The following is a 27,503-nucleotide window of genomic DNA, read 5'->3' on the forward strand; positions in this document are numbered from 1 at the left end:
TGCACCTAAATCTTTACAAGGGGAGGGTAAGACTAGTGTCCCCAGCTTGACAAGCAGGGATGTCTCCAAACCTGGGTCTCATCCCCACCTTGAAAGGTAAACGCATACTCTGGGAAGAGAAATCTCTCGAGATGGTCTCTCACTTCTAATCAGTCATAAATTAACTTCTAAAGCTTGTTCTCTTAGCTCAGGTACAAAGTTTCAGTAAAATTTGCTCAGAAAAACCAAAATGTGCAGAAAAGTAAAAATATTTATTCTACAGCCTTATACCTCCCTATGATCTACTCTGGAATGATTATTCCCCAAAGAAATTTTTGCTCACATCCACAAGGGGACAGGTATGAGGTTATCCATTGTTGGCATGGGTCCATGTAAGTGAAAAGGTGGGAGCATCCTTGGGCCCATCACCAGGGGAATGGTTAGGTAAAATGTGGTGGGTGGTGGATGCACACTATGAAATCACTTTGTCATGGTAGAGGCAACTAAATACACATACAACACCATGTAGAGATCTTGAGTGAAACAAGCAAGAAATAGAATGCAGTCTATGGCATAACATCATTTGGGAAAATGAAAAATACACTAAATGTTGCTCGTATTTCTCAAGAGTATACTAGTATGTATGTTCAAAGACACATATCAAACTCAAAAGAGTGAGAACATATGTAAAGGGAAGATGGGAGGAGCAGTCTAGGAATGAGAGCAGTATCAGGGATAAAGGGGGAAAAATAAGACAAGAGAGGGACCTTGCTCCATAGCTGAGGAGCATAACCTCACTAACTGATTTTCAAAGGAAGAAAAAGAGCCCTGGCCGGTGTTGGCCTACAGATCGAAGGGTTAAGAGTTCAATACCCATCAAGAGCATGTACCTAAGTTGCAGGTTCCCTAGCGCCAGTAGGGGCATGTGCAGGAGGCAACCAGTCAATGTGTCTCTCTCACATCAATGTCTCTCTCTCTCTCTCTATTCCCCTTCTCCCTTCTATTCTCTCTAGAAATCAGTGGGGGAAAATATCCTCAAGTGAGGATTTAAAAAAAAAAAAAACGAAAGCCCCTCCATCCAATGAGCTCTTTCACATCAGCACCCTGTGATCTAGTACCACATAGTAGTGCATAGTTGTACTAGAATAACTAGATGCTCAATACATGGTTGCTAAATGCAGGTGGCCATCATCAATTAGAAAAAAAATCACTGCAATTCTTTGCTTTCTAATGTGACAGGAGATCCTGTGGGTGCTGGCTTTCACTGCCAACAGTCCTGGTGATTACATTTTACTGCTGTCACCACTATAGAAATGTCAACATTTTCTTAACATTTTGAGAATTGGTAATCTTTTGTCCTTGCTTCCACTTTGATTTTTAAAAAATGCTTTGCTGAATTTAGTGGGCTAAAAATATTTTAATTGTATTTATAAAATACATTTATTCAACTTTACTCAGTGTGCCACTTTTATTTTCTAATCAATTCATGTGCTTTTATTAGCTTTTCTATAAACAACTTTATGTAAACTCTTGCCATGTTTACTGCCAACATTCTGTGATGATATTATTTTTCCATGATCATTAGATGAGTGTGAAAATTTAACTTTTTGAACCAAGTCAAATAGTCTATCACATTGGTTGGTTCTTAAATAAAAGCGTTCTTCAGAACTGCTCTCTGAAATGAATGAAACAAAGATGAGTGCCTTCTTCCAGCCACTTGTAGCCAGACCCATAGTCAGAATTTCCAGGACTTGCCAAGAAGCAACCCAGTGCTTCCCAACATACAGGGACTCCAAGGATAGGAAGATAGTCACGTCTATCTCATGATCTCCAGTGAAAGTAAGAAGCTTGCCACATTGACCTCATCTACTCATGTGTGCCTACAGTTATCTTACTAACTTGGGATAGAAAAGGGGAGACAGCGCAACATGTGTGACACTCATGTTGAATACTGAACCACACTGAGTTCTTCCAGATCAGCACCCTTGCTGCCTCTGCTAAGAGTCTGTCTCCCACCTGTTGTCCCACCCTCCCTCACATACAGCCCAGCCTTCTGCCAAGTTTCAGAAAAGGCCCAACGAGTTCAATTTTCACACGTCACCTCTCCCTTCCATATTGCACAATCTGGAATAATAACATCTCTGATTTTTAAGAATGGAATTTTTGCTCTTGCAACCAGATTATATATGTTGTCATATGAAACCTATTGTAGTAAAGCCCATGGGGGCTGACAAATCCCACAAATACCAATTAATGGAGACAGATCAGCCAGCCCCACATCTGTTCCCAAGGGTGTAGGATTAATTTCCCAGTCAGTGAATATCAGAAAACCTTGGGGAGCTTGTTTAGAAATTCAGGTTCCTGGCCTGAACACAGGCATATGGGGTTAGGTTTCCAGGAGTGGAACCTGTATCTGGTGTATATAACAACTTTCCCTGGACTCCTGAGCACTGGTGATCTGGAAAAGCTGAGAGTCTTCAGAGCATGAAATCAACATGCTATCGTGATGAAGTCAGACAAACATTCTTCTTCAATTACTAACATTGTATTCTAAAAACTTGTTTCATAAAATTAAATAAAATGGATTCCTATAATACACAGAGATGCTGGTACATATTTTTTTTAAAAAATGTGTTCTGAAAGAGCTTTATGGCCATAGTTGAATAGACATAAAAAAATGAAACCCTAAATCCTATGTTTCATATAAATTAGAGATAAAGCCTGTGTGTCTCAATTAGTAAAAATTTATAAAAATTTATTGAACATCTACTATTGGCGAAATGCTATGCTAAGTATTTTAAAAAGCTACAAAATAAATCAGTCTCCTTGCTAAAGATCTTTAATCCAGTTAAGGGCCAAAAGATTCATACCAAAATAAGTTTAATAACAATCACAACCAAATACTAATAATGGTATATTCCAATTTTTCTCCATGAGGAGTAGTGTGGACCCAATGAATTGCTTTCTCACTTCCTTGGAATACAAGACTGTGTCTCCTTCATCTACTTATCCTTGGTTCCTGACACCAGTTACTGTAAAGACTAAGTGTTATGAATTGAACTCAATTATAACATTTTTCAGAAATTGAAATAAATTTAAAAATCAAATTGTAGCATAAACATTCTTTTTTCTTAAATACATTTTATTGATTTTTTACAGAGAGGAAGGGAGAGGGATAGAGAGTTAGAAACATTGATGAGAGAGAGACATCGATCAGCTGCCTCCTGCACACCCCCTACTGGGGATGTGCCCACAACCAAGGTACATGCCCTTGACCGGAATCGAACCTGGGACCCTTCAGTCCGCAGGCCGATGCTCTATCCACTGAGCCAAACCGGTTAGGGCTAAACATTCTTTTTTTAAAGTTCCCTTCTATTCTTTTTTTTAAATATATTTGTATTGATTTCAGAGAGGAAGGGAGAGGGAGAGAGATAGAAACATCAATGATGAGAGAGAATCATTGATTGGTTGTCTCTTGCACAACCGCTACTGGGGATCAAGCCCACAACCCAGGCATGTGCTCTGATCAGGAATTGCAACCATGGCCTCCTGGTTCATGGGTCAATGCTCAACCACTGAGCCATGCCGGCTGGGCCGTAAATATTCTTTAGAGTCCTTTTGTTAGTATATTCATTCAACCTACAGTGTTTCTTATAAGACACTATGCCTACAAAATTTAGAACAATATAAATAATATGAAGATGAATAATATAGAAATGAATCATTAATTTTCATCCCTCAATAAACTTACTTGACACTCTGGACTCCCTATAATTAGAATATGTGCACTGGAAATAGCCATAAGGACATAAAGCCCTGCTATTATGTGAAAATATTGAGGATTATTTATACTAAAAAAACCCTCTGGTTTATGTTTCTTAAACACATATTTGAAGTATGTGCCTAGAATTGATCCTATTAACCATAGGCACACGGAGCACATGAGGCAATCTTATGTTTGTATCTGTGCAAAAATAACTTTAGAACAGAATTTAAATGTGCCAGGATCCAAACTTCTTCCAGATGTATGCTTTCACTGATTTTTGGAAAATTGCTTCTCAGTACCCTCTCACAGTACACAGACCACATTATAACATCCAGCGGCCACTTTGCACTTTTATGGAATCCATAGCGCTGACTCATGCTGTCACTGTCATCAAAATAATGTTGTAAATATCCTCTCATCTTTCCATGCTGCCTGGCTTATTTTTCCCCTAGGAGGCTTCACACGGGACTTTTTATGTAGTTTCCCAAATTCCTGTTCTCATTAATGATTTTCTTCTAAAACTGGTTAAAAACATTATTTTCCCTCCAGGGGCTTTTACCCCTCTTGAATTAGATGGTGTTTATTAGAAAAATCCTTCTTAATGGCATGCTTACTATGGTTACATATATTTTTCTTTAAGTCAGCAGAAATAATTTGGACTTCAAAATTCTTCGGGTTTTATTGAGGCCTGATTTGAAGTGCTCTTGGAAGAATGTGTCCCCTCTAAGCAAAATCATTATTTTCATTGAGAATTGGCCAACAGGGTGACCTTCCCTTCTTCTTGGCACAATCTCAGTATTGATTCTCAATGCTGTATAACAAATACCACAAACTTAGAAGCTTAAAACAACACGTATTTGTTATCTCACAGTTTCCTCGGGTTAGGAGTCTGCTTGTGACTTAGCTGGGTCCTCTGCTCAAGGACTCACAGGCTACAAGATACTGTCTGGGCTGTGTTCTCATTTAGAGGTTTAAATGGGGAGGATCTGCTTCCAGACTTACTCAGGTTCTTGGCAGAAACCATTGCCTGGGGTTTGCAGGCATGAAAGCCAGGATTTCTTACTGGCTATTGGCTGAAGGCTACCTTTAGGTCCTGGAAGGCCACCCACAGTTCCTTGCCATGTGGCCCTGTCCATGGGTCATTCACAACTTGGCAGTTTAATTCTTTAAGTCCAGGAGGAGAGTCTCCTTTGCATCTAGCAAGACAGGTTGAGTGGGTGGGTGGGTGGGTGTGTGTGTGTGTGTGTGTGTGTGTGTGTGTGTGTGTGTGTGTGTGTACATTATGACAATAATAGGATTGATGTCCTAACACTTTGGCCATATTCTTGTTTAGAAGCAAGTCTCAGATCCCTCCCACACTTAAGAATAGGGGACTCTCCAAAGGGATGAACACAATTATTAGGGGGAGGGGTGTCACTCTAAGGTCTGTCCATTACAATCCCATTGAAATGAAATACTTAGAGAATGACTGACTCTACTTAGATATGAATGAGTAGGAAGTTTGCAATTCTCTAATCAAGTCCATCTTAGTTCTCTTGCCTTGGGGGAAAAAAAGCGGGGGTGGGGGGGAGTCATGTAGAATTTCTTGAGCAATGCCTGGGGAAACTATAGGACCCAGGAGGGTAAAGAAGACTAAGTAGAGAAATAATGACCTCAAGGATATTAAGAGATCAAATTTTCAAAAATTTAGGTATCTCTGGTTGTTGGTTTGTTTGCTTGTTTTGTGATTTATTTTGCTTTGATTTCCCACCAATATTCAGAACTGCTTGTGTTTCCTCTGTCTCTCTATTCAAGTTGGCTGTTTTGCCGACTTCAACAGTTTACAGAACCGTCTATCTTCTTCAGTAGTTCTCTCTGCATGACACCTAAACCCTCTGAAGAAGGAGGATCTGTAACTGCATGCTTTTGACTTCAGAATGTGAACACTGGGGTGAAGCTTGCCGTCTACCTTAAACTTCTTAAATAACACTTTACCAAGACAAATGTGGTTTATAGGTAACAACCTGGGACATTTCTGGTCTCAGGACAGGAAAAATAAAGAAACCCTTAAGTATTAAATACTTTGTTTGCTAACAGTGTTTGTGGTGAATGAAAAATTGAACTTTAATTGTGTGGAAAATAAGGAAGTGATTTGCATGCCAATGGCCAAGTACAGACTTAAGAGACTTAGCAGTTTTGAAACTGGTATTTATGAACATCTGTTTTTCCTCCATAAATTTTAATATGGATTTCATCCTTTGAAACCTACAAAACTCCCAGGTGCTTCTTCAGTCTTTATCTTGGGAACATGGTTTTAAGAAAAAAATGTTTAAGCCTCCTTTTTTTCATTAAACACATTTGAAGTCACTTTTGTTGAAACAACATTCTGTATGTACAGTGCCTGATGGAATGCCTAAAATATGGTATTAAATGTTAGCAACTTGAAATGCTGTGTTCAGCATGTGGAGCCTCCAAAACGTCCAATCCAAGCACATGAGCTGTAATAATCTTAATAAAGGATGTTTGAGAAGTATTCATTTCTAGTCCCAGCTGATACCTTTCATTATTCCACATGTATTTATTTAATGCTTGCTTATGTGACAGGCACTTTTAGGTACTGAGTTGGCAACAGCCACATCAACAGCAAAACCCCTGCCCTCGTTGGGTTTATGTCCCAGTGAGTGTGAATGTTCTCTAAGAAAAAGGCCTTTTAAAATTCTCATTAGACCATTTGTATAGTCCACCTGTAAACTTTTCACTGGGCCTGCAAACAAATGACATTAATCCATTCCTGAAGCCAGACTAGATTCTGGGAATACAACTGTGAACAAGGTAGATATATTTCTGCCCTCAATGAGCTTAGAGTCTAACATATTTCTCACTTCTGTCAACAAATATAGACCTGGGAAACCAGAACTTTGTGGAAGAATATGGGTAACTACTTGATCATTCTCTATTTTAGGTCCCCATAAGCAGTTCACCCCTCAGCTCTTGGAGATGTTACTATGGGTAGGAAAGAAGAGTATGTGAGCCAGCCTGGCAGGTGTGGCTCAGTGGTTGAGCATCCACCTAGGAACCAAGAGTTCACTGGTTTGATTCCCAGTACGGGCACATACTGAGGTTGTGGACTTAATCCCCAGTAGGGGGGTGCAGGAGGCAACCCATCAATGATGTTTCTCATTGATGTTCTTATCTATCCCTCTCCCTTCCTCTCTCACTCTAAAAATCAAGAAACTTTTTTTTAAAGAGTATGTGGGCCAGCAGAAAAGAAATAAAATAACAGCTCGCAGAGGATAAACACATAAGTTGACTAGGCACATGCAAGGCTAGCAAGAACATTAATTCCCTCTTAGGAAAGCAACCTTTTAAGAGTGCAGTTCTGGCCGCCCTGTAGCAGAGGATACACATCATTTACATAATAGCAAAGCCTCAGGAGGACAGTAGAGCTATTTAATTTGGTTAGGCTAATCGTTTTCCATCCATTCACGGTGTAATGGAAACTCTCTCCTCTGCCTCTTAAATAGGAACACACTGGCACAATGCCACAGGACACATAAAGCATGGTCAGTCTTCTTGGTGTGTCAATTCTACTCAGCCATTTGGAGGGGAAAAGGTTAATTAACTTACTGATATGTAATTTAAGACATTATTTCCCATTAAAACCAATAAAGCCATATTAGGGAATAGATTGTAAAATTTTCATACACTTTTAAGATAAAGCATACAACTAAAGCAATACTGGGGCCAAGGGCTGAAGGATTAAGGCCTTCTTCATATTTTCCACCAATCCCCTGCAAAACCAACCTAATAACAATAATTTTTAATAGAAATAATTGATTCTCAAGTTCATGTCAAGGGTACCTAAAAGACAAATCCCTCAATAGTGTTCCTTTTAACCACACTGCCACCTGGATAGCCCTTCTTTTTAGAAATTCTGGCACTGTGTCTAGATGCAATAACATTCTGGGTACTTCAGGCTCTGACCCCTCACCACTTACCCTGGTGCTCAGCCCTGGGGCCGTGCCCACTGCATTTAAGACACTCCGGGAAGAGTTTGAGATGCTGTTCTTTCCACAGTGAGGGGAGAGGGGTCTTCTGAACACTCCCTCCTCATCCTTAGCACTGAGACTGAGCATTGGCCATCCTACGTCCAAGGCCCCCTTTCCAGTTTCAGAATGCCATGCAGCAGGCAGATTCGTTTATGTTCCCTGTGCTTTGTGTTCCTGAAACAGGATCTGGACCAGGTACAGCTCCATCTGGAAGAAGTGAGGTTCTTTGACGTGTTTGGCTTCAGCGAAGCGGCAGGAGCATGGCAATGCTTCATGTGCAACAACCCTGAAAAAGCAACCGGTGAGAGACACCCCCAAATCATGCATACCCCTGGAGATTGACAGAGACCTATGAGCCCCACTGTTCTAGTTGGCCCTCTTCTTGCATAAACATCCTCAGTTGCAATAACGCGCAGAGGTGTGCCTGATGGCCACTGCTCAGTTCTGAGAACGGTATCTCATCAAAGTGGGAGTGAGGAAAAGAGCTGCTGAAAGGGAGAGACACATAAACCAGAAGTGAGCGAGAGAAACAATACCTTTTATATATAGCTGCCAAGAAAGCAGTACTGGCCACTTAGCCCTGGAACCATTCTTCATTTCCACACAAATGACCATGAGGGTTAGAGGGAAAAGGAGCATTCTGTCCAGAGCCTCAAAAAAATGAGAGAGCACTTAATGAATGAATGAGCACACAGACCATGTCATCTCCCAGTCATCCCTTACACTTTGCTTTATGATTAAACTGTGTAAAAAAATAGTTAAACACTTAAAGGTCTTATTTGAGGAATAACTTCATAACTGGTTATTCTTTCCCTTCTTTCCTGCTGCCCAAAGAATTTAGTCTACTTCCCTGCCCTAAAAATAGTAATTGTTAGTGAATATGAGCCAAGCTCTGTGTTAAACATGTCAGATACTTCATTTAATCTTCACAGTAATCATATGAGGTTAGTACTAATATTGTCTCCATTTTTACTGATGGAGAAACTGAGGCATGGAACAACTTGGTAACTGCCCAAAGTCCCACAGGTGGGAACTCAACCTGCCTCCAGAGCCCACAGTCTTAACCATTTCACCCTTCTGTCTCCTGGTTATAATGGTCCCAACCTGACCAGTGGAAATTGGGTGGTAATAAGCCTATGTTCAAAAGTGATGCTGTCCTTGGAATATGTCATCAGTGATTTGCCCTCGGAAAGGACAAAGTTCTTAACACAAGCTCAGGAACTGCAATGCAGAACAAGGAAGCAGTGTAAAAACACTGCTGAACCCGGCCGGTGTGGCTCAGTGGTTGAATGTTGACAACATGCACCAAAAAGTCGCTGGTTCAATTCCTGGTCAGGGCACATGCCCAGGTTGTGGGCTCACTCTCCAGTGGCGAGTGTGCAGGAGGCAGCCAACTGATGTTTCTCTCTCATCAATGTTTCTGTCTCTCTCTAAAAAATCAAGAAAAAAGAAAAACCACTGTTGAGCACAAAGCCACTTTGTAGACGAGCCATCCTCGAGAGAGCCATTGATTATACCACCTGTATCTGTGCCTTTAATTTTAGAATTTTTGAAGCTTAGAGATTACCCACTGTGGCAAGTCTATCCTCTTGCAAACTGCCAAGATGTTGAGGCTGAATAGGGGAAAAATGTGTTTATTTGGCCAGATGGAGATGTGAGGGGATCTCAGAGAAGCACCAATTAAAATGTATTACCCCATGGAGAAGGGGTGGATGGAAGAGGCTGGCAGAGAAGGACACAGCCTTGTTGAGGCAGATGGTTGGCTGGTTAGTCAGGACTGAGCTGATCCAGAGCGAACACCCCAATTTTTAAAAAGTTAATTCGAGCAAATGAGGAATTGGGGAATTGAATGTCTCCATTATAAACATTCCTAATTTCACCTAGGAAAAGAGCTTAAAATAAATGTTGAGAGCATGGCGAAGTAAGGTGTGTATCATAGGTGGCTCTGAGCAGCCCTTCAGAATTTTCATTCCAAGCAAGCTGGGTCCTTAGTTCAATAAACAGTTCATCGTATCTGGCCCAGGGAGGCCTTGGGAAAGGGATGGAAAGTTAAAAATACAAAGTGTTCCTTTAATATATGTTTTCTCAAATTCATTGCCATGCACTTGAAAAGAATTATTTTGCACATTCTTTCTTATTTGTGTTTCTCACAGTTGAATATAGACTGAGAACATATAGCAATAAAAATCCAAAGAAGGCCAATATTTTATAGCAGAACATATTGAATCAAAATGTTTGGCCCTGAGAACTTCAGTGTGCTTGGATTTCTTTGCTCAATTCATTTTGCTTCATGAAAGGGGGTTTGAGTTGGAGAGACGTCCTATTTTAAACTCAGATTTTCACCAAAGGCTCTTGAATCCCTGAAAAGTTTACATGGTTGTTGATCTTATTTTTATATAAGCATATGAATTATATATTTAATCTAAGTGAAAGGTCTAACAAAATACTGATGGTACATATATTATTCATGGAGATAATATTTATATTCATATCCTACTAAAATTGTAAGCTTAAAGATGATCAAGACATAGGAATACATATTTTGTGGTTTGGTTATGTATGTCTGGCATAGTAGTTGCATCTCATTTTTCATTTATGTAATGCATGTTTATTGAGTTGATTAAATGCCTCCTACAGGCCAAGTGTTGAATAATGAATAAGGTACAATATCTTTGCTCCAAAAGGATTCATAATCCAGTTAGGACTACAAGACACAGATAGAAAAATCTAGCATACTTTCTAGTACATTTTTAGCACACAATAAATACTTGTTGAGTAAGTGAATGAAAGAATGAATGAATGTTTAGAAATGGCTAAGCCAAAGCCTTGAATGTTAAAACATGATGTTTCAATATTGTAATTATGTGTTAAGTATGTCAAATGCATCACTATTTCACACCCAGTACATCTGGAATCTGGTCAATGGAGGTTGGAGCTTGTTCCTACTTGAGAGAAGTCACCACACGTAACACAAAGGGTCCATTTCCCTTCCCTGTCCAGTGCTGGACGTTCTGTGCCGAGTCCTGTTACTCCTCTGGGTTTCATCAGTGGCCCCGCAGGGTCCAGATGTCCTGTCAGCCTCAGGAAGGAGGGTCTAGAGAAGTAGGATTAGAGTCTAAGACAAAAGGCTGAAGAAACTGGGTTTGGGTTTGTTTTTTTAAGGTACTGACAAATGATACAGTAACTGCTGTCAAGAATGTATTGTTCCAGTATTGAAAAAAAATATTTGCAGCATTTCCATAAATGAGGAACACACACAAGGCAATTAGAAGTTCAATTAGACATCCTGAAATATAAATACTTCTTAATAGTGTGGAGATGGAACTATGGCACTCCAGAAATTGACAGCCATCAGCTGGCTTACATGGTCACTTAAGCACATTCCCCTCTTCAGGTAAAAATCTCATCACCCCACCAACTCTACCACCAACACACAGAAGTATCTCTGTTTAATATCTGCTAGTCAATAAAATTTATTTTTATCCAATTAGATGCAGGTAAAGTCAGAGGAAACTGAATGCTAGAGTAGTGTTAAGATCCAAAAATGGCTGCAATTGTTGGCATTTATCATGCTAACTCTGTGCTAAACTTTACATGCATTTTTTTTCTTATTTTCTCATCATTAAGTAATGTTCCCAAGGTAACACAGCTACTAAGCAGAACTAGGATTTTAAAATCTAGGTTAATTCCTGAACCTGAAACTTTAATCTCTAGGCCAAATCCAAGTTACGGACATGGAATATTGGAAATTCCAAGCATGATCATTCAAATTTCTTATCATGGAAAGACCAACGAGTGAGCTACCTCCCCGCCAACTTTTTCTGCTTAAAGAAGAGCAGGGACTTTATGCAATAATGTGTGAGTCATGATTACATGCGGGAAATGGTTACATTAGAAACTATTTCCAGACTCTCCAATTGCTGATTCAGTTTCTGATAATCAGTTTATAAAAGTCCTGAGTAGATTAGTAGATTAGAAAATTACTGAAATAACTCGAGAGTCCTGGGAGACTTGCCTGGTAGTGTTTCTTGCCAATCCCTTTACTCCACACGAACGGGAGGATGGAGCTTGAGCAAGTAGATTTAACAGAACAGCTCTTATTTCTGGAAAACCAAGCAAATCTGTTTATCAGTCACCTCCTGTCCTGGAATTGCTGGTGCATGTTAACAGTAGGAGTTAGTCAGCTGGCCATCCCGGAACATGTCTGGCTTTCTTTCAGTCACATTTTTCACAAGGACGAGGGATAACTTTCACTCCTGTTCCATGAGACATGTGGGATGCCTATGCTCTTACACCCTACAAAAAAACAACTGCAAGACGGCTCTGTCTTCCTCCACAAATCTGAAAGCTCCCCAGTGTGATTCTCTCTGAGTCATTGGATATTTAGATTCTGCATGTGATTGCCAATAGGAGGTCTCCTTAGGTTATAAAGGAAAATGAAAGAGTTTTTTTTCAGACAACCTGCTATCATGATTCCTCTTCAGAACTTGATGTCAAACATTTGTGCTGTAAGAGCATGCTGTTATATACATGGCAAGTAGAGATGGTTTCAAAATTATATCAGAATAAGAAAAGCCTTTGTAAGGAGATCTGTGGCTATCCTTTGCTGGACACCTTCAGGGTGAGCTAGGTGACCTTCCATTCCAGACGTCAATGTGAAAATAGGCTAAGTGACCTCTGAGGACCCAACTGTAAGACACAAATAGCCTTGTAAGTCCATTCACATGGAACGTTTCCATTTAATATCAGTGTCAATGTTCATGGAACTTTAAAGGTGACAAAAGAAAACCCATTTTGGATTTATGCAATGGCTAGGTTTGTGTTATAATGCCTTCCCTCCTACCACACGTCAGAAATTGTCATATATACTAAGTGTTGTTAGAGCACCAAAACCAGCGCACTGCATGTGTAGGACATTTCCACATCTACATACTGCTAGTGACTCCTGAATATGTATTGATTATGTAAAATCTCAGCCTGTTGTTCAAAGATACTTTGAGTTATTTTATGCCAAAACAAAAACACATTTCTCAACTGAAATAAGTTATTATCCTGGAATCTTCTTCCTTTCCCCCTCTTCCCATGGTTTATGCCTCTCTGGGCATTACACTCTCTATTAAGTCTTCCTACCTTCTCAGAAACTCTATTGTATTGATTATCATTTCTCTCTCTCTCTCTCTCTAATCAATTCTCCATACCAACTGAATCCTCACATTGGCTTTTAAACACACTCAACTGGCTTACTCTCTCCTTTCTCTTCACCTGCTGCCTCTCTCTCACCTCCTCTTTAAAGCCAAATGAGTTGCCAATGCTCAATCTCTGCACACCCTTGCCTCCTTCTCCTCCTGACTCAACCCCTCTCTGTCTGGCTCCTGAGCCATTATCTCTATGGCCATTAAAGTCCTGCAAGTCACCCATGCACTGGATATGTTTCAGTCCTTGTGCTACTTGCCTTGTCGCAGCATTCAACCCTGTTGACCATTTCCACCTTCTTCAAATATTTTCTTCCTTGAACTTCTATAACACACTCCTCTGCTCTCATTCCGACTCTGTAGACACTTCTCAGCCTCCTTTCCAGGCCCACCTTCCTCTCTCCAGCTATTCACTGTTAGAGCATCTCCCTCCTCCTCACTGTACACGCTATCCCCAGTCAATCCTGCAGATTCTGCAGCTTACTAAATACTTGGATGAGACAACTCCCAACTGTGCATATGCAGTCCAGGCCTCTCTTGAACTCTAGATATACATCTACCACGGCCTACTCAACTGCTTCAAAGGCACCTCAAACTCGGCTCATTAAATTAAAACTTATGGTTGTCTCACCCTTGTCCTAAAAACCACTTGGTTTTCTTCCAGAATTTCCTATCTCAGTAAACACATCACTTATTCTGTTGCACCAACCAGCAACCCACTGTTCTCTCCCTCATCCCCTTCCAATCCATCACCCAATATTGTGCATTTCTTAATTTCTTTCAACTCTGTCTGCTTCTCTCTATCGCCCTAGAGCAAGATGCCATCATCTCTTACCTAAAATAAAGGCAATAACCTCCGAACTGAGCTAATCTGGACCCTATTGATCTCCCTCAGACAGAACGATTTCTTTAAAGCAAAAAGCTGATGGTGCCAGCCCCTACACAAAACCTTACAATAACTCCCCACCGCTCTTATTTTGAAGACCAAACTCCATAACATGCCCCTCACAACCTCAAATGCAATGGTCTTTCCAAGTCTCATCTTGTCCCATGCACTGTTCCTCTCTGCTCTGGTGGGAAGGACCTTCAATCCATTTCCCATACACACCCCACTTCTTCCTGACATCAGGCTTTTGTACGTGCTGTTTTTCTGCCCAGAGTGCTCTTTCTCCCATCCTCGCCTAGTTAACATAGATTTTAGCCTTCCCATTACAACTCAAATTCACTGTCATGGGAATCCCTCAGTCACTTCCCTAACTAATACCTAGATCCTCAAAGCACGGACCTGTTCTCATAACACTTATTACAGCTGCCATCTCATTCTTTTTAACTTGTGAGTGTTTGATGAATATGTATTTCCTCCAGTAAATAGTAAGTTCTGTGAAGGAAGCTCCCCTCATCCATTCATTCTCAATCCCTGGCACAATAAATATTTACCAAATAAGTGAATATCCAAAGTTTGTACCTTCTCAGAAATTTTTTAGAAAAATTTTTCTTAGGCAAATGGTAACAAAATACAAATTCATGAATTCATAGTGATACATTTCAAGATAAAAAATCATATTCATATTTTGACATTTCTGGTGTTCTTTGTGTGTCAAATGTATTCTTCATATAAACAATATCTTCTTAAATAAGTTATTTTCAAAGATATTATGACATCATTTTATTTCACAGAGAGTAAGGTATTGTGGGTGTATGCATATAATCAAATACACACAGAGTGTGATGGTGTGTATATGTCATACGTAAACTTTCCAGTGCAGACATTGTAAGACTTCTATTTATTGCCAAATGGTTTGAGGCCTCAACCACAACAGACAGAACTTGTGTTAAATAATTCCATAAAAACATTATAAACAATGCCTTAGAATGTGGGAAAATGGCTAAGATGTTTTCAACTTGTACAACCCAAACAAAATGACCCTCCTTATCACAGACCTGGTGCAAGTATGTCAGATCTGTATTTCGCCATGTAAGGAAAGCTATATAATGCACAGGCAGTGTGGGAAAGCACTCAACATTTAAAACTTTCTAAAATCCTATAACCAGATGTTGCCCATAATCCCTATTCATGGGATCATATCAATAGGATGGCAATGTGGACCAACATGGGAAATGTCTTTGCAGCCTTTTCTTATTCAAAGGTCAATTCTAAGATTGAACAATTATTTCCAGTCATTTCTACCATTCCTGATCTTTTCTGATGGGTCCCTATCAATCATTACTTGGCAAGTGTGTGCCAATCTTCTTTTATATCTTCTCATAAAAGCACAGAGGTGGCCAAAATTACTGCTCAGAACTACTGAAAAGGTTACTTTATTGGCAAGTAACTTTAGAATTTTTGTTTCACTGATGACAATTAAATAAGTCAAATTCCATAAACACTGATCCTGAGCATTTTTTTTTCTATAACTCTGTTGACTTAAGCCAAGGATACACATATGATCTTATACTACTACCTTATTTTTTAATTTCATGCAAAGGCCATAACAATTTTTTCAAATGTTTTTAAAATATATTTTTATTTTTATTGATTTCAGAGAGTAAGGGAGAGGGAGAGATAGAAACATCAATGTTGAGAGAGAGTCATTGATTGGCTGCCTCCTGCATGCCCCCTACTAGGGATTGAGCCCACAACCCGGGCATATGCCCTTGATGGGAATTGAACCCTGGACCCTTTAGTCTACAGGATGAAGCTCTATCCACTGAGCCAAACCTGCTAGGGCAACAATTTTATTTCCACCATTGGTTTTGCAGTTTTACTATTTTATATATTATATGATCGATTACTGTGATTTATCATGAGGCTTCCATCGTTTCCTAGAAGTTTCTAAGCTCTAGTAAAATCACCTGGGGATCTTGTTAAGAAGGGTGATCCCTCCCCCTATCCAAAAATTGTGATTCAGAAGGTTTGGAGTGGTGCCTTGGAATGTGCCTTTTAATAACCCAGCAGTTAATTCCAATGTAGGTGGCCCTCAGTACAGAGTTTGGAACCATTGCTCTACAGACATACAAAATAGTAGTCCTGGGGCTTTTTAGTTCAATATTTCAGTGATTGGTAGAGAAGCCAAGAAAGCATATTACATTTTGATGGCCATGAAATGATCGAGAAAGGAAGCCATTCAGTCACATGTAAAAGTGCCCTCAAAGGTCTGCTGTCAAATTGAGTTTGTCTGTACTATTTTGGACCCACAGCATCCTGTAGGATGTTACAAAATCTAAGCTGGATTATGCCTCCTCATTTATTCATTACTGACAAGGTATGGCACTCTAATACACTGCCTGGATATTCATAACAAACATGCCATTCACTACGACCCTTAGTGATTTCAAAAACCACAGACGCTCAGTCTGCTAAATGTGGCTCCCATGACCTCCTCATTTAATAATTCTTCTATCCCTCTTTAAGCATATTCTCTGCAATCATAGTTGGCTTTATTACAACTGGCACATACACACACACAAATCAGTAAAACCATGGAAGGAAATTAAAGTAAATTTGAGACTTTCAATACATACAAAGAAATTCCCCACAGACTATATAGGAGTTATAAGTCCCAGAAGCAGGGATTTCAAGAAGGGGGGGAATGTTAAGACATATTTTCTCTCAATTTTTATTTAAAAATTATGTATTTGATATTTATAACTCTTCTTTCAGAATATGTCTTCTTATGAAGGTATTTATCTTTAACAGTCAGTAAAGAGTATTTAAGAATTCAAATATCATAAATTAGATTCATGACAAGGTCAATTATGGGGTATTCATGCACAATGCAATACTTTCAAGCAAAAGTTGCATAAGCTGGAAAGTATACAGTAGAAGTAATTTCTGAGTCTGGAAGTCGGTGTGCAATGTGAATAGTATTTATGTGGGAGTCACCATCTACTGTCATAAGAACAAGCAGGAAATCTGGATGAAAAGGAAGAAACCACAGGTAGAGTAAAAAACATTCCCAAACAAATTGAGAGATAAAAATCACATAGTCATATCAATTGATGCAGAAAAAGCATTTGACAAAATCCAGCACCTTTTCTTGATAAAAACTCTCAACAAGGTGGGAATAGAAGGATCATACCTCAACATAATAAAAGCTACATATGATAAACCCACAGCTAACATCATACTCAATGGGCAAAACTAAAACCATTTCCCCTAAGAACAGGAACAAGACAGGGATGCTCACTCTCACCACTCCTGTTCGACATAGTACTGGAAGTATTAGCCATTGCAATTAGACAAGAAGAAGAAATAAAAGGCATCCAAATTGGAAAAGAAGAAGTAAAGCTGTCCTTATTTGCAGATGACATGATATTGTACATAAAAAACCCAAAAGACTCCATCAAAAAACTAACAGACTTAATAAATGAATTCGGCAATGTAGCAGAATACAAAATTAACGCCAAGAAATCTATGGCATTTCTATACACCAATAGTGAACTTACAGAAAGAGAGACTAAAAAAGCAATCCCATTTACCATCGCACCAAAAAAAATTAAGATACCTAGGAATAAACTTAACTAAGGAGGTAAAAGACCTATAAGCGGAAAACTATAGGACACTGAAAAAAGAGATAGAGGAAGACGTAAACAGATGGAAGAATATACCATGTTCATGGATTGGGAGAATCAACATCATTAAAATGTCCATACTACCCAAATCAATCTATAGATTCAATGCACTCCCCATTAAAATACCAACGGCATATTTCACAGACCTAGAAAGAACTCTCCAAAAATTCATCTGGAATAAAAAAAAGACCCCGAATAGCCACAGCAATCCTGAGAAAGAAGAACAAAGTAGGTGGGATCTCAATACCATATTTCAAGCTGTATTACAAAGCCACTGTTCTCAAAACTGCCTGGTACTGGCACAAGAACAGACATATAGACCAATGGAATAGAATAGAGAACCCATAAATTGACCCAAATCACTATGCTCAATTAATATTTGACAAAGGAGGCAAGAACATACAATGGAGTCAAGACAGTCTCTTCAATAAATGGTGTTGGGAAAATTGGACAGATACATGCAAAAAAATGAAACTAGACCACCAACTTACACCATACACAAAAATAAACTCAAAATGGATCAAGGACTTAAACATACAACAAGAAACCATGAAAATACTAGAGGAATCCACAGGCAGCAAAATCTCTGACATATGCCAAAGCAATTTCTTCACTGATACCGCTCCTAGGGCAATGGAAACTAAAGAGAAAATAAACAAATGGGACTACATCAAAATAAAAAGCTTTTGCACAGCAAAGGAGACCATCAATTAAAAAAACAAGAAAGCCCACTGCATGGGAGAACATATTTGCCAATGATATCAACGATAAGGGTTTAATCTCCAACATTTACAGGGAACTCATGCAGCTTAACAAAAAGAAGATAAACAACCCAATCAAAAATGGGAAACTGATCTAAATAGACACTTTTCAAAAGAAGACAGAAGGAAGGCCAAGAGACATATGAAAACCTGCTCAAAGTCACTAATCATCAGAGAGATGCAAATCAAAATAACAATGTGGTACCATCTCACACCTGTCAGAATGGCTATTATCAACAAATCAACAAATGACAAGTGCTGGCGAAGATTCAGAGAAAAAGGAACGCTCATGCACTGCTGGTGGGAATGCAGACTGGTGCAGCCACTGTGGAAAACAGTATGGAGTTTCCTCAAAAAACTAAAAATGGAACTCCCATTTGACCCAGTGATGCCACTTCTAGGAATATATCCCAAGAAACTAGAAACATGAATCAGAAAGGATATATGCACCCCTATGTTCATAGCAGCACAATTCACCATAGCTAAGATTTCGAAACAGCGTAAGTGCCCATCAGCAGATGAGTGGATTAAAAAACTGTGGTACATCTACACAATGGAATACTACACTGCGGTAAAAAAGGAGTTCTTACCATTTGCAACAACATGGATGGAGATGGAGAGCATTATGCTAAGTGAAATAAGCCAGGCAGAGAAAGATAAATATCACATAATCTCACTCATTTGTGGAATATAATGAAAAACATAAACCGTTGAACAAAAATAGATCCAGAGACAGAGAAACATCAATCAGAATGTCAAACCTCAGGGAAGGTAGGGGAGGGTGGGGGTAAGGGAGATCAACCAAAGGACTTATATGCATGCAATGTAAGCCTAATCAATGGACACGGACAACAGGGGGGTGGGGTCATGAATGGAAGGTAGAGGGTATTGGGGAAATAAGGATACATATGTAATACCTTAATCAATAAAGAAATTAAAAAAAAAACATTCCCAATGCAGCCCAATCCATTATTGGGATGGCTTGAAAATAAAAATCTTGGTGAATAAAAGGATCAGTTACTCAAAAACAGGAGCATATCTCCTTTTGGGGACCTTGAATTGCCTGTCATGCCTTAAGTTAAAAGCCTGCAGTCCTTGAATCTTGAAAGGGTTCTTGTCTCATGCTGAATTCTCTCACTATGCCTAATGCTTTCATGTATGTTTCATTCCATTCTAGATTGGAGGGAGAGAGATGGGTTTTATCCAAGAATCATGAGGATATGGTATTTATAAAAACTAACTGTTCATCATTACAATAAAAGAATGAGGGTGATCATTTTATGTTGATAATGATCATGATCATGATTATAGTAGCAACTTTATGGTGTTTTTATATGTCTTTAATGATGGTAGTTGAAGTCCACTTGGTGTTACATGGCTTCAACTACAAGGTTAAGGCTGAACTTCAGCCCCTACTCACCACCTTGGCTGTGTGCTCACAGCCGTTCATGGTGGCCCTGTTGTTAAACGTGACAACTCTAGAGAGGAGGAGGCTAAAGCTCACTGAAGTTAAATAACTTGCACAAGACCAGTCAGCTGTTAGGTAGCAGACTCTGGACTTCAACTGAACTATAAACTACAGGCCTCTACCAGAAAAATGTTTTTGGTTCAGCCCTATATGATCTATTGTAATGAGGACTAAACATGAATTAAAACAAACCATATTTCAATAAATTATAATTGGATAAAGACATTCAGAATTGCAAGAAATCTTAGAACAAGATAGAAACCTTGAATTGTTAAATTCTTATACTCTTATGTATAACTACAGAAATTATTATCTTTCATTATGCTACATTACAAAGTTTTAGGTTCCACTTTGCATGATGTCCAAGGATCATGAGGATTGGTCTCCTGATTCTCACTCCTATTCCCTTGCTCTCAAGTCCCACCAGATTCCATCGCATAGAATGAGTGATAATTCTTAAAATGCATTTGATGCCCCCTCTCTAAGCATTGACCCTTTGCATATGATTTCCCCCAAAAAATACCCTTCCTTCCTTTATGTTCAAAACTGCTACTTGTCCCTCATAGTTCAACTCAGTCAGCATCAGTCCCAGGAGGTTTTCCTGCTTGCTACACTCCAGTTTAGAATAAGTGCCTCTCTTGTTTGTTCCAGTCTCCCTTAGCTCTGGCTTTTGGATACATTTGACCACTGGGGATACCAGCAGGAGATAAGAGAGAGAGAAACAGCTGGCTGGAGTGGCTCAGTTGGTTGAGCATTGGCCCATGAACCAAAAGGTCATAGGTTCAATTCCTGGGCAGGTTATATGCCTGGGTTGTGGGCTTGATCTCTAGTTGGGGGCCTGCAAGAGGCACCTAATGAATGTTTCTCTCTCCCTCTGCCTTTGTCTCTCTCTAAAACCAGTAAAAACATATTTTAAATAAATAAAATAAAAGCATGCCCTGGGGGGAGGATTGAAAAATAATAATAATTTTAAAAATAGAAAAGAGAGAGAAGGAGAAGAATGAGGCCCAGTTTCCTCTCTGGTTGGTCACTGCGGGTTGACTGTGTCCTCCACCCATGGCCACAGCTCCTGTCAGGCAGCACCCTCCACGCAGGTCTGCCTCTGGGTGCTAAGTGTCCTCTCCCTTTTCCTCTTCAGGCAAATGACTGTTTATTATGCCTGCTAATAGGTTCTGGGCCCAGAGTAGCATGGTGCTTTTCCTATATATTTCCCACATCCATGTAAATAGTCCCTTTATTAACTCATCCTAATTACCAACCTGAGGTGCCATCTGTCTCCTGCCAGGATCCTGCATGGAGCATAGCTGATACCATCTGGTAGCTGTGCTGACTGGATCTTCATAGGCCTTGGAGCCCTCCAGCCTTGAAAAAAGCAAGGTCCTCCCTCATGGGGCTTCAGAAGAACTTTCAAATAAAGCCCAGTATGACCTCCCCATGACCATTTGATACCCAGTCTCTTGCCTAGATCTTGCATCTAGGAATTATGAATCACCCTCATATCCTCAGCCTTCAGCTCATCACTGTGTCCCAACACAACTGCTTTATGACTTACTTATGAGTTCATTCATTCTTCCAGCTTCTTTAGGTGTTTTGTGTTTTTTCATGTGCTTTCCCTCACATATCCCTCTTGTTACCTCAGTTCTTTTCTGCACTCTTCCTACAATATTCTTTCTGCCTTCTTCAGCAGGGGCCTGACTCTCATGTTACCTCCTCACAGCTAGAAGTAGAACTTCCTTTATCCGAGTGTTATAATGCTTGGCTTTTACCTCTCCAGTGGTATTCACCAGATTCTATATTGAGCTGTAGAATTTGTAAAATGCTTTATCTCTCCACGAGATGATAAATTCAAGCTCCCGCTAAGCTGGGCTTTATAACCCCTCAGATACAAACACAGTGCCTTACAGCTTATCTGTGCCCAAAAGTATGTGTAAGATGATTGGGTAGTTGAGAGATAAATAGATGCATATTCTTTATTGCTTTACTCCTGTAGTGGGGTTTCTGAGCTTTAAGGTATCTATTTGATATTATTTCATTCTTATTCACCAACTTCATGTTGAGTAAGATTAACACCTTCAAAATTCATCTTTTATCAACATAAATATTTTCAACGCTTGGTGCACAAAAGAAATACAAGTACTGTATAAACATGTATTAGCATTCTGAAAGACTTTTATGTTGGGAACATTATAACAGCTTAGGTTCCAATAGTACTAAAGAATGCAGTTTAATATTCCATAGTTCTTTCAGCCAACTGATAATTAAGGAAAGGAACAGATCCAGCTTGGTAGAGAATGTCTTAGCCAAACTGTGGTGCTTTGAATGAAATAATGTGCTAATTGGCAAGTGAGAAAATATTTAAATATCCTGTATGCATTACCTGAAAACAAGGTAGTTTTAAACACATACTCATTCCCTCATAGTCTCATTCTACATCATATTTTTCAAATACGATGAAATATGATCATCCTTAGAAAGAATTAGTTCCATGTTTTAGGCATGAAGAGACTGTAATATCATATGAGAATTATTGCTTACAAGGACGTACTATGGGCAATAGACCTATTAAAATGACACATGGTCAGTCATGCATATGCTAGACAAATTGAAAAAAATTAAGACATGAGATAGCAGCTGGAAAAAATTGGAAGTCTTTCTTTTGTTGCCTCTTGAAACTATTTTTAAATTAATCCTACAGCTACAAATAACCTGGCTTTTACAGAAGTATCTAAAGCTAACTCTAAATTAGAGCCCTCACATGTAGCTATGTGAAAGTTACTAAAACCCTTTCCACAGACTTTTAAGTCTTTGCTTAGCAGCATTTCTCTATGGTCCTTCTTCCTTTGTTCTCAAGTAAGACTATCATTTTGTCTTGAGTCCTTCACTGTCATTATGGCTGTGCGGGTATGTGGGCATGATAATCCACCCTTACCTTGTCTCAAACAACTCCTTCAGCTACTTTGCCAAGTGCTCCTCACAAACTTTTGACACATACTCTTCAAGTGAAACATTTGGGTCTGCCTTGAGGAGAAATACTTGTAGCTAATCTCCTATGTACCTAAATATTACCTAAATCAATCATGGTTTCAAATCGGCTCGGGTCTCATGGTTATCTCAAAGGCTTCTTTGAGTAAATATGGAAAACTAAGACAGGAAAAATGTACTGTTAGTAAATGACGTTTCCTTAAATCATCTTTCATGAAAACCGTGTAAGAAAGCAATGGGGTTACAAATTGTGAAGTAAAGTCTTTAGTAAAAGTAGTGACAGGGGGTGGGGGAAGTGCTCTGCCACCTACCTAGTGTCCTCACATAAATTTCTTTATTTTGATTTTGATCTCTCAACATTCTTGTAAGGCAGGAGAGAGCTATTATTATTTCCTCATTGCTGATCAGGAAACTGTAGTTGAGAAGACTCAAATCTAACTCTTCTGAAATTTTATTTAAAAACCCTTGAACATTACAGTTAGGTTAGCAATTTTTTTTTTTTCTAATTTGAAAGCATGGAAATGGTGTTAATTTTTTTTAATCTAGCCCTAGCTGGTTTTGGCTCAGTGGATAGAGTGTCAGCCTGTGGACTGCAGGGTTCCAGGTTGGATTCCAGTCAAGGGCACATGCCCTGGTTGCAGGCTGGATCCCCAGTGTGGCATGCAGGAGGCAGCCAATCAATGATTCTCTCTCATCATTGATGTTTCTCTCTCTCTCTCCCTCTCCTTTCCTCTCTGAAATCAATAAAAATATATATTTTTAAAAATTGTAAGCTAGCCGAAACCGGTTTGGCTCAGTGGATAGAGCGTCGGTCTGCGGACTAAAGGGTCCCGGGTTCGATTCCGGTCAAGGGCATGTACCTTGGTTGTGGGCACATCTCCAGTGGGAGGTGTGCAGGAGGCAGCTGATCGATGTTTCTCTCTCATGGATGTTTCTAGCTCTCTATCCCTCTCCCTTCCTCTCTGTAAAATATCAATAAAATATATTTTTAAAAAAATTGTAAGCTATTTTGGTTTGGGTTGTTGTTGTTGCTGGTTTGTTGTTTCCTGTTTTTCTCCTCTTGGATCTGCTCTTGGACCTTTCCTTCCTCTTCCCAGACAGGCCCGTCATTCTGCCTCAACAGCACCCTGTTAGTAAACACTCATTGAACACACAGCCCAGGTGGATGCTGTGTGAGGCTGCTCCTGCTCTCTGGGAAAGCAGAGCACCTGGAGAAGACCTGTGTCCTAAGTACTCCCCTGAGGTAACTTTACCTGAAGTAGAACCTGAAGTAACTGCAGAGAGGCTGCACAAAGGAAGCTCCTTGTTTATGGAAAATTTAAATTTGCAAAGAATATTACTAGCTTCAAGAATATTCTAAGTCAGATGATTCCTAGTAAAACAAAGCAGAACATGAATCATTTTTTTCTTTAATTCTTTATTGTTTAAAGTATTATATAAGTCTCCTTTTTCTCCCATTGACCTCTCCCTTGGCACTCCCACCACCTCCACCCATCCCCCCAGCACATGCCCTCAACCCCCTAGTGTCTGTGTCCATTGGTTATGCTCATATGCATGCATACAAGTCCTTTGGCTGATCTCTTACCCACCCTCCCCCTGCCTTCCCTCTTAGGTTGGATGGTCTATTCGATACTTGTATGACTCCAGCTCTATTTTGTTCATCAGTTTATGTTGTTCATTATATTCCACAAATGAGTGCAATCATGTATTATTTATCTTTCTCCAACTGGTTAATTTCTCTTAGCATAATGCTCTCCAGGTCCATCTATGCTGTTGCAAATGGTAAAAGTTCTTTCTTTTTTACAGCAGTGTAGTATTCCATTGTGTAGATGTACCATAGTTTTCTAATCCACTCATCTGCTGGTGGGCACTTAGGCTGTTTCCAAATGTTAGCTATTGTAAATTGTGCTGCTATAAACATAGGAGTGCATATATCCTTTCTGATTGGTGTTTCTGATTTCTCAGGATATATTCCTAGAAGTGGGATTGCTGGGTCAAATGGGAGTTTCATTTTTAATTTTTTTGAGGAAACTCCATACTGTTCTCTACAGTGGCTGCACCAGTCTGCATTCCCACCAGCAGTGAAGGAGGGTTCCTTTTTCTCCGCATCCTCACCAGCACTTGTCATTTGTTGATTTGTTGGTGATATCCATTCTGACAGGTGTGAGATGGTACTGTATTGTCATTTTTACTAGTATTTGCATCTCTCAGATAATTAGTGATTTTGGGCATGTTTTCATATGTCTTTCAGCCTTCTGATTGTCCACTTTAATTCTTTATTGTTTAAAGTATTACATAAGTCTCCTTTTTAGACAAAAGTGTCTATTTAGGTCCTTTGCCCATTGTTTGATTGACTGTTGATCTTCCTTTTGTTAAGATGTATGAGTTCTGTATAAATTTTGGAAATTAAACCCTTATCGAAGGTATCATTGGCAAATATGTTCTCCCATGCAGTGGGCTTTCTTGTTGTTTTGTTGATGGTTTCTTTTGCTGTGCAGAAGCTTTTTATTTTGATGTAGTCCCATTTGTTTATTTTATCTTAAATTTCCATCGTCCTAGGATCTGTATCAGTAAAAATATTGCTATGACATATGTCTGATATTTTCCTGCCTGAGATTCTTCTAAGATTTTTATGGTTTCCCATCTTATGTTTAAGTCCTTTATCCATTTTGAGTTTATTTTTGTGTATGGTGTAAGTTGGTGATCCTGTTTCATTTTTTTGCATGTATCTGTCCAATTTTCCCAACACCATTTATTGAAGAGACTGTCTTGACTCCATTGTATGTTCTTGCCTCCTTTGTCAAATATTAACTGAGCATAGTGGTTTGGTTCTATTTCTGGGTTCTCTATTCTATTCCATTGGTCTATATGTCTGTTCTTGTGCCAGTACCAGGCAGTTTTGAGAATGATGGCTTTGTAATATAACTTGATATCTTGTATTGTGATCCCTCCAACTTTGTTCTTCTTTCTCAGGATTGCTGTGGCTATTCGAGGTCTTTTTTCATTCCAGATGAATTTTTGGAGAGTTCTTTCTAGGTCTGTGAAATATGCCATTGGTATTTTAATGGGGATTGTACTGAATCTGTAGATTGCTTTGGGTAGTATATTTTAATGATGTTGATGCTCCCAATCCATGAACACGGTATGTTCTTCCATTTGTTTATGTCTTCCTCTATCTCTTTTTAATGATGTTGATTCTACCAATTTTAATGATGTTGATTCTACCAATCCATGAACATGGTATGTTCTTCCATTTGTTTATGTCTTCCTCTATCTCTTTTTTCAGTGTCCTATAGTTTTCTGAATGCAGGTCTTTTTCCTCCTTAGTTAAGTTTATTCCTATGTATTTTAATTTTTTTGTTGCAGTGGTAAATGGGATTGTTTTTTAGTTTCTCTTTCTGTGAGTTCATTATTGGTATAAAAGAAAGCCATAGATTTCTGGATGTTAATTTTGTATCCTGCTAAATTGCCAAATTAATTTATTAAGTCTAGTTGTTTTTTGATGGAATCTTTAGGGTTTCAATATCATGTCATCTGCGAATAATGACAGTTTTACTTCTTTTCCAATATGGATGCCTTTTATTTCTTCTTCTTATCTGATCACTATGGCTAGCACTTCCAGTACTATGTCGAACGGGAGTGGTGAGAGTGAGCATCCCTGTCTTGTTCCTGTTCTTAGGGGAAATGGTTTTAGTTTTTGCCCATTGAGTATGATGTTGGCTGTAGGTTTGTCATATAAGGCTTTTATTGTGTTGAGGTATGATTCCTCTATTCCCACTTTGCTGAGAGTTTTTATCAAGAAAGGGTGTTAGATTTTGTCAAATGCTTTTTCTGCATCAATTGATATAATGATGTGATTTTAATCTCTCAATTTGTTTATGTAATGTATAATGTTTATTGATTTGTGAGTATTGTACCATCCTTGCATCCACAAATCATTTTCTTGATGTGATTGTCAATACTTCCTCGGTTCCTGCTTTCCCTGGTCTCTGTTATGCACAATACTAACCACCGTGAAGTTTCTCAGAGAATGGGAGACGCTTCTCAACACTGATGTCTCAGATCAAATGTCACCTCAAATATCCAAGCTCTTTTCTGATGACTTAAATGCATGTGCACCAACCTCAAGTCACTCACTCTCTATTCTATTTTTATCATATATATTTGATATGTGTTTTCTGTTTTTAGCCTTAATTTGGGATTGACAATGAGACATCCAATTGACTACTTTTCAGACAAGGGAAAAAAGCCAAAGTAGCCTCATTAGGACTTTGTTTATGAACGCTACATATTTCATTATTCTTACCTTGAAAATGCAGTGAAGATGGACAAATCTTCCTCCGAGATACTTATGTGATCTAAATTAGAAAAGGGAAATGGTAGGGTAGGAAGGATATGGTCAAACAGGCATTGTCCAAATTTCCAAGTGATAGAAAATATGTCATTCCTTTCCAATTGCTGTGAAAATTGAACATAAATCTATTGAAGTAAATTTTGTCATACTCCCCAGAAATTAGATGCTTTTATATAAATTTAAAAAGTGAATTTAATGTAATTATTAAAAGAAATTAAATTCCTCCATTCAACATCTAACCTTCTGACATGGTAACACATCTTCTAATTCTATGATTATGTGTAATGATAATGTAATGATAAACACTCTACTTCAATGTCTAATTAATCCGTTCATTCAACAAATATTTATAGGCTTCCTGTTATTTGCCTCGCACTGTGTTAAAGGCCTGGTGATACAAC

The 27,503-nt window shown here is 38.9% G+C and overlaps 1 protein-coding gene across 3 annotated transcripts in view; it reads left to right on the forward strand.

Moving 5' to 3' along the window:
* Positions 1-27,503, forward strand: part of VEPH1 (ventricular zone expressed PH domain containing 1) — a 213,032-nt gene that overhangs the window by 179,782 nt on the left and 5,747 nt on the right. For all 3 annotated transcript variants that reach the window (XM_080658193.1, XM_080658195.1, XM_080658194.1), the window contains one exon: positions 7,957-8,074. In XM_080658193.1, coding sequence (XP_080514319.1) covers positions 7,957-8,074 — 118 coding nt within the window. The remainder of the gene's footprint in view (positions 1-7,956; positions 8,075-27,503) is intronic.

Source organism: Plecotus auritus (genome assembly GCF_963455305.1).
Source record: "Plecotus auritus genome assembly, chromosome: 2".
In the NCBI taxonomy this organism is placed as follows: domain Eukaryota; kingdom Metazoa; phylum Chordata; class Mammalia; order Chiroptera; family Vespertilionidae; genus Plecotus; species Plecotus auritus.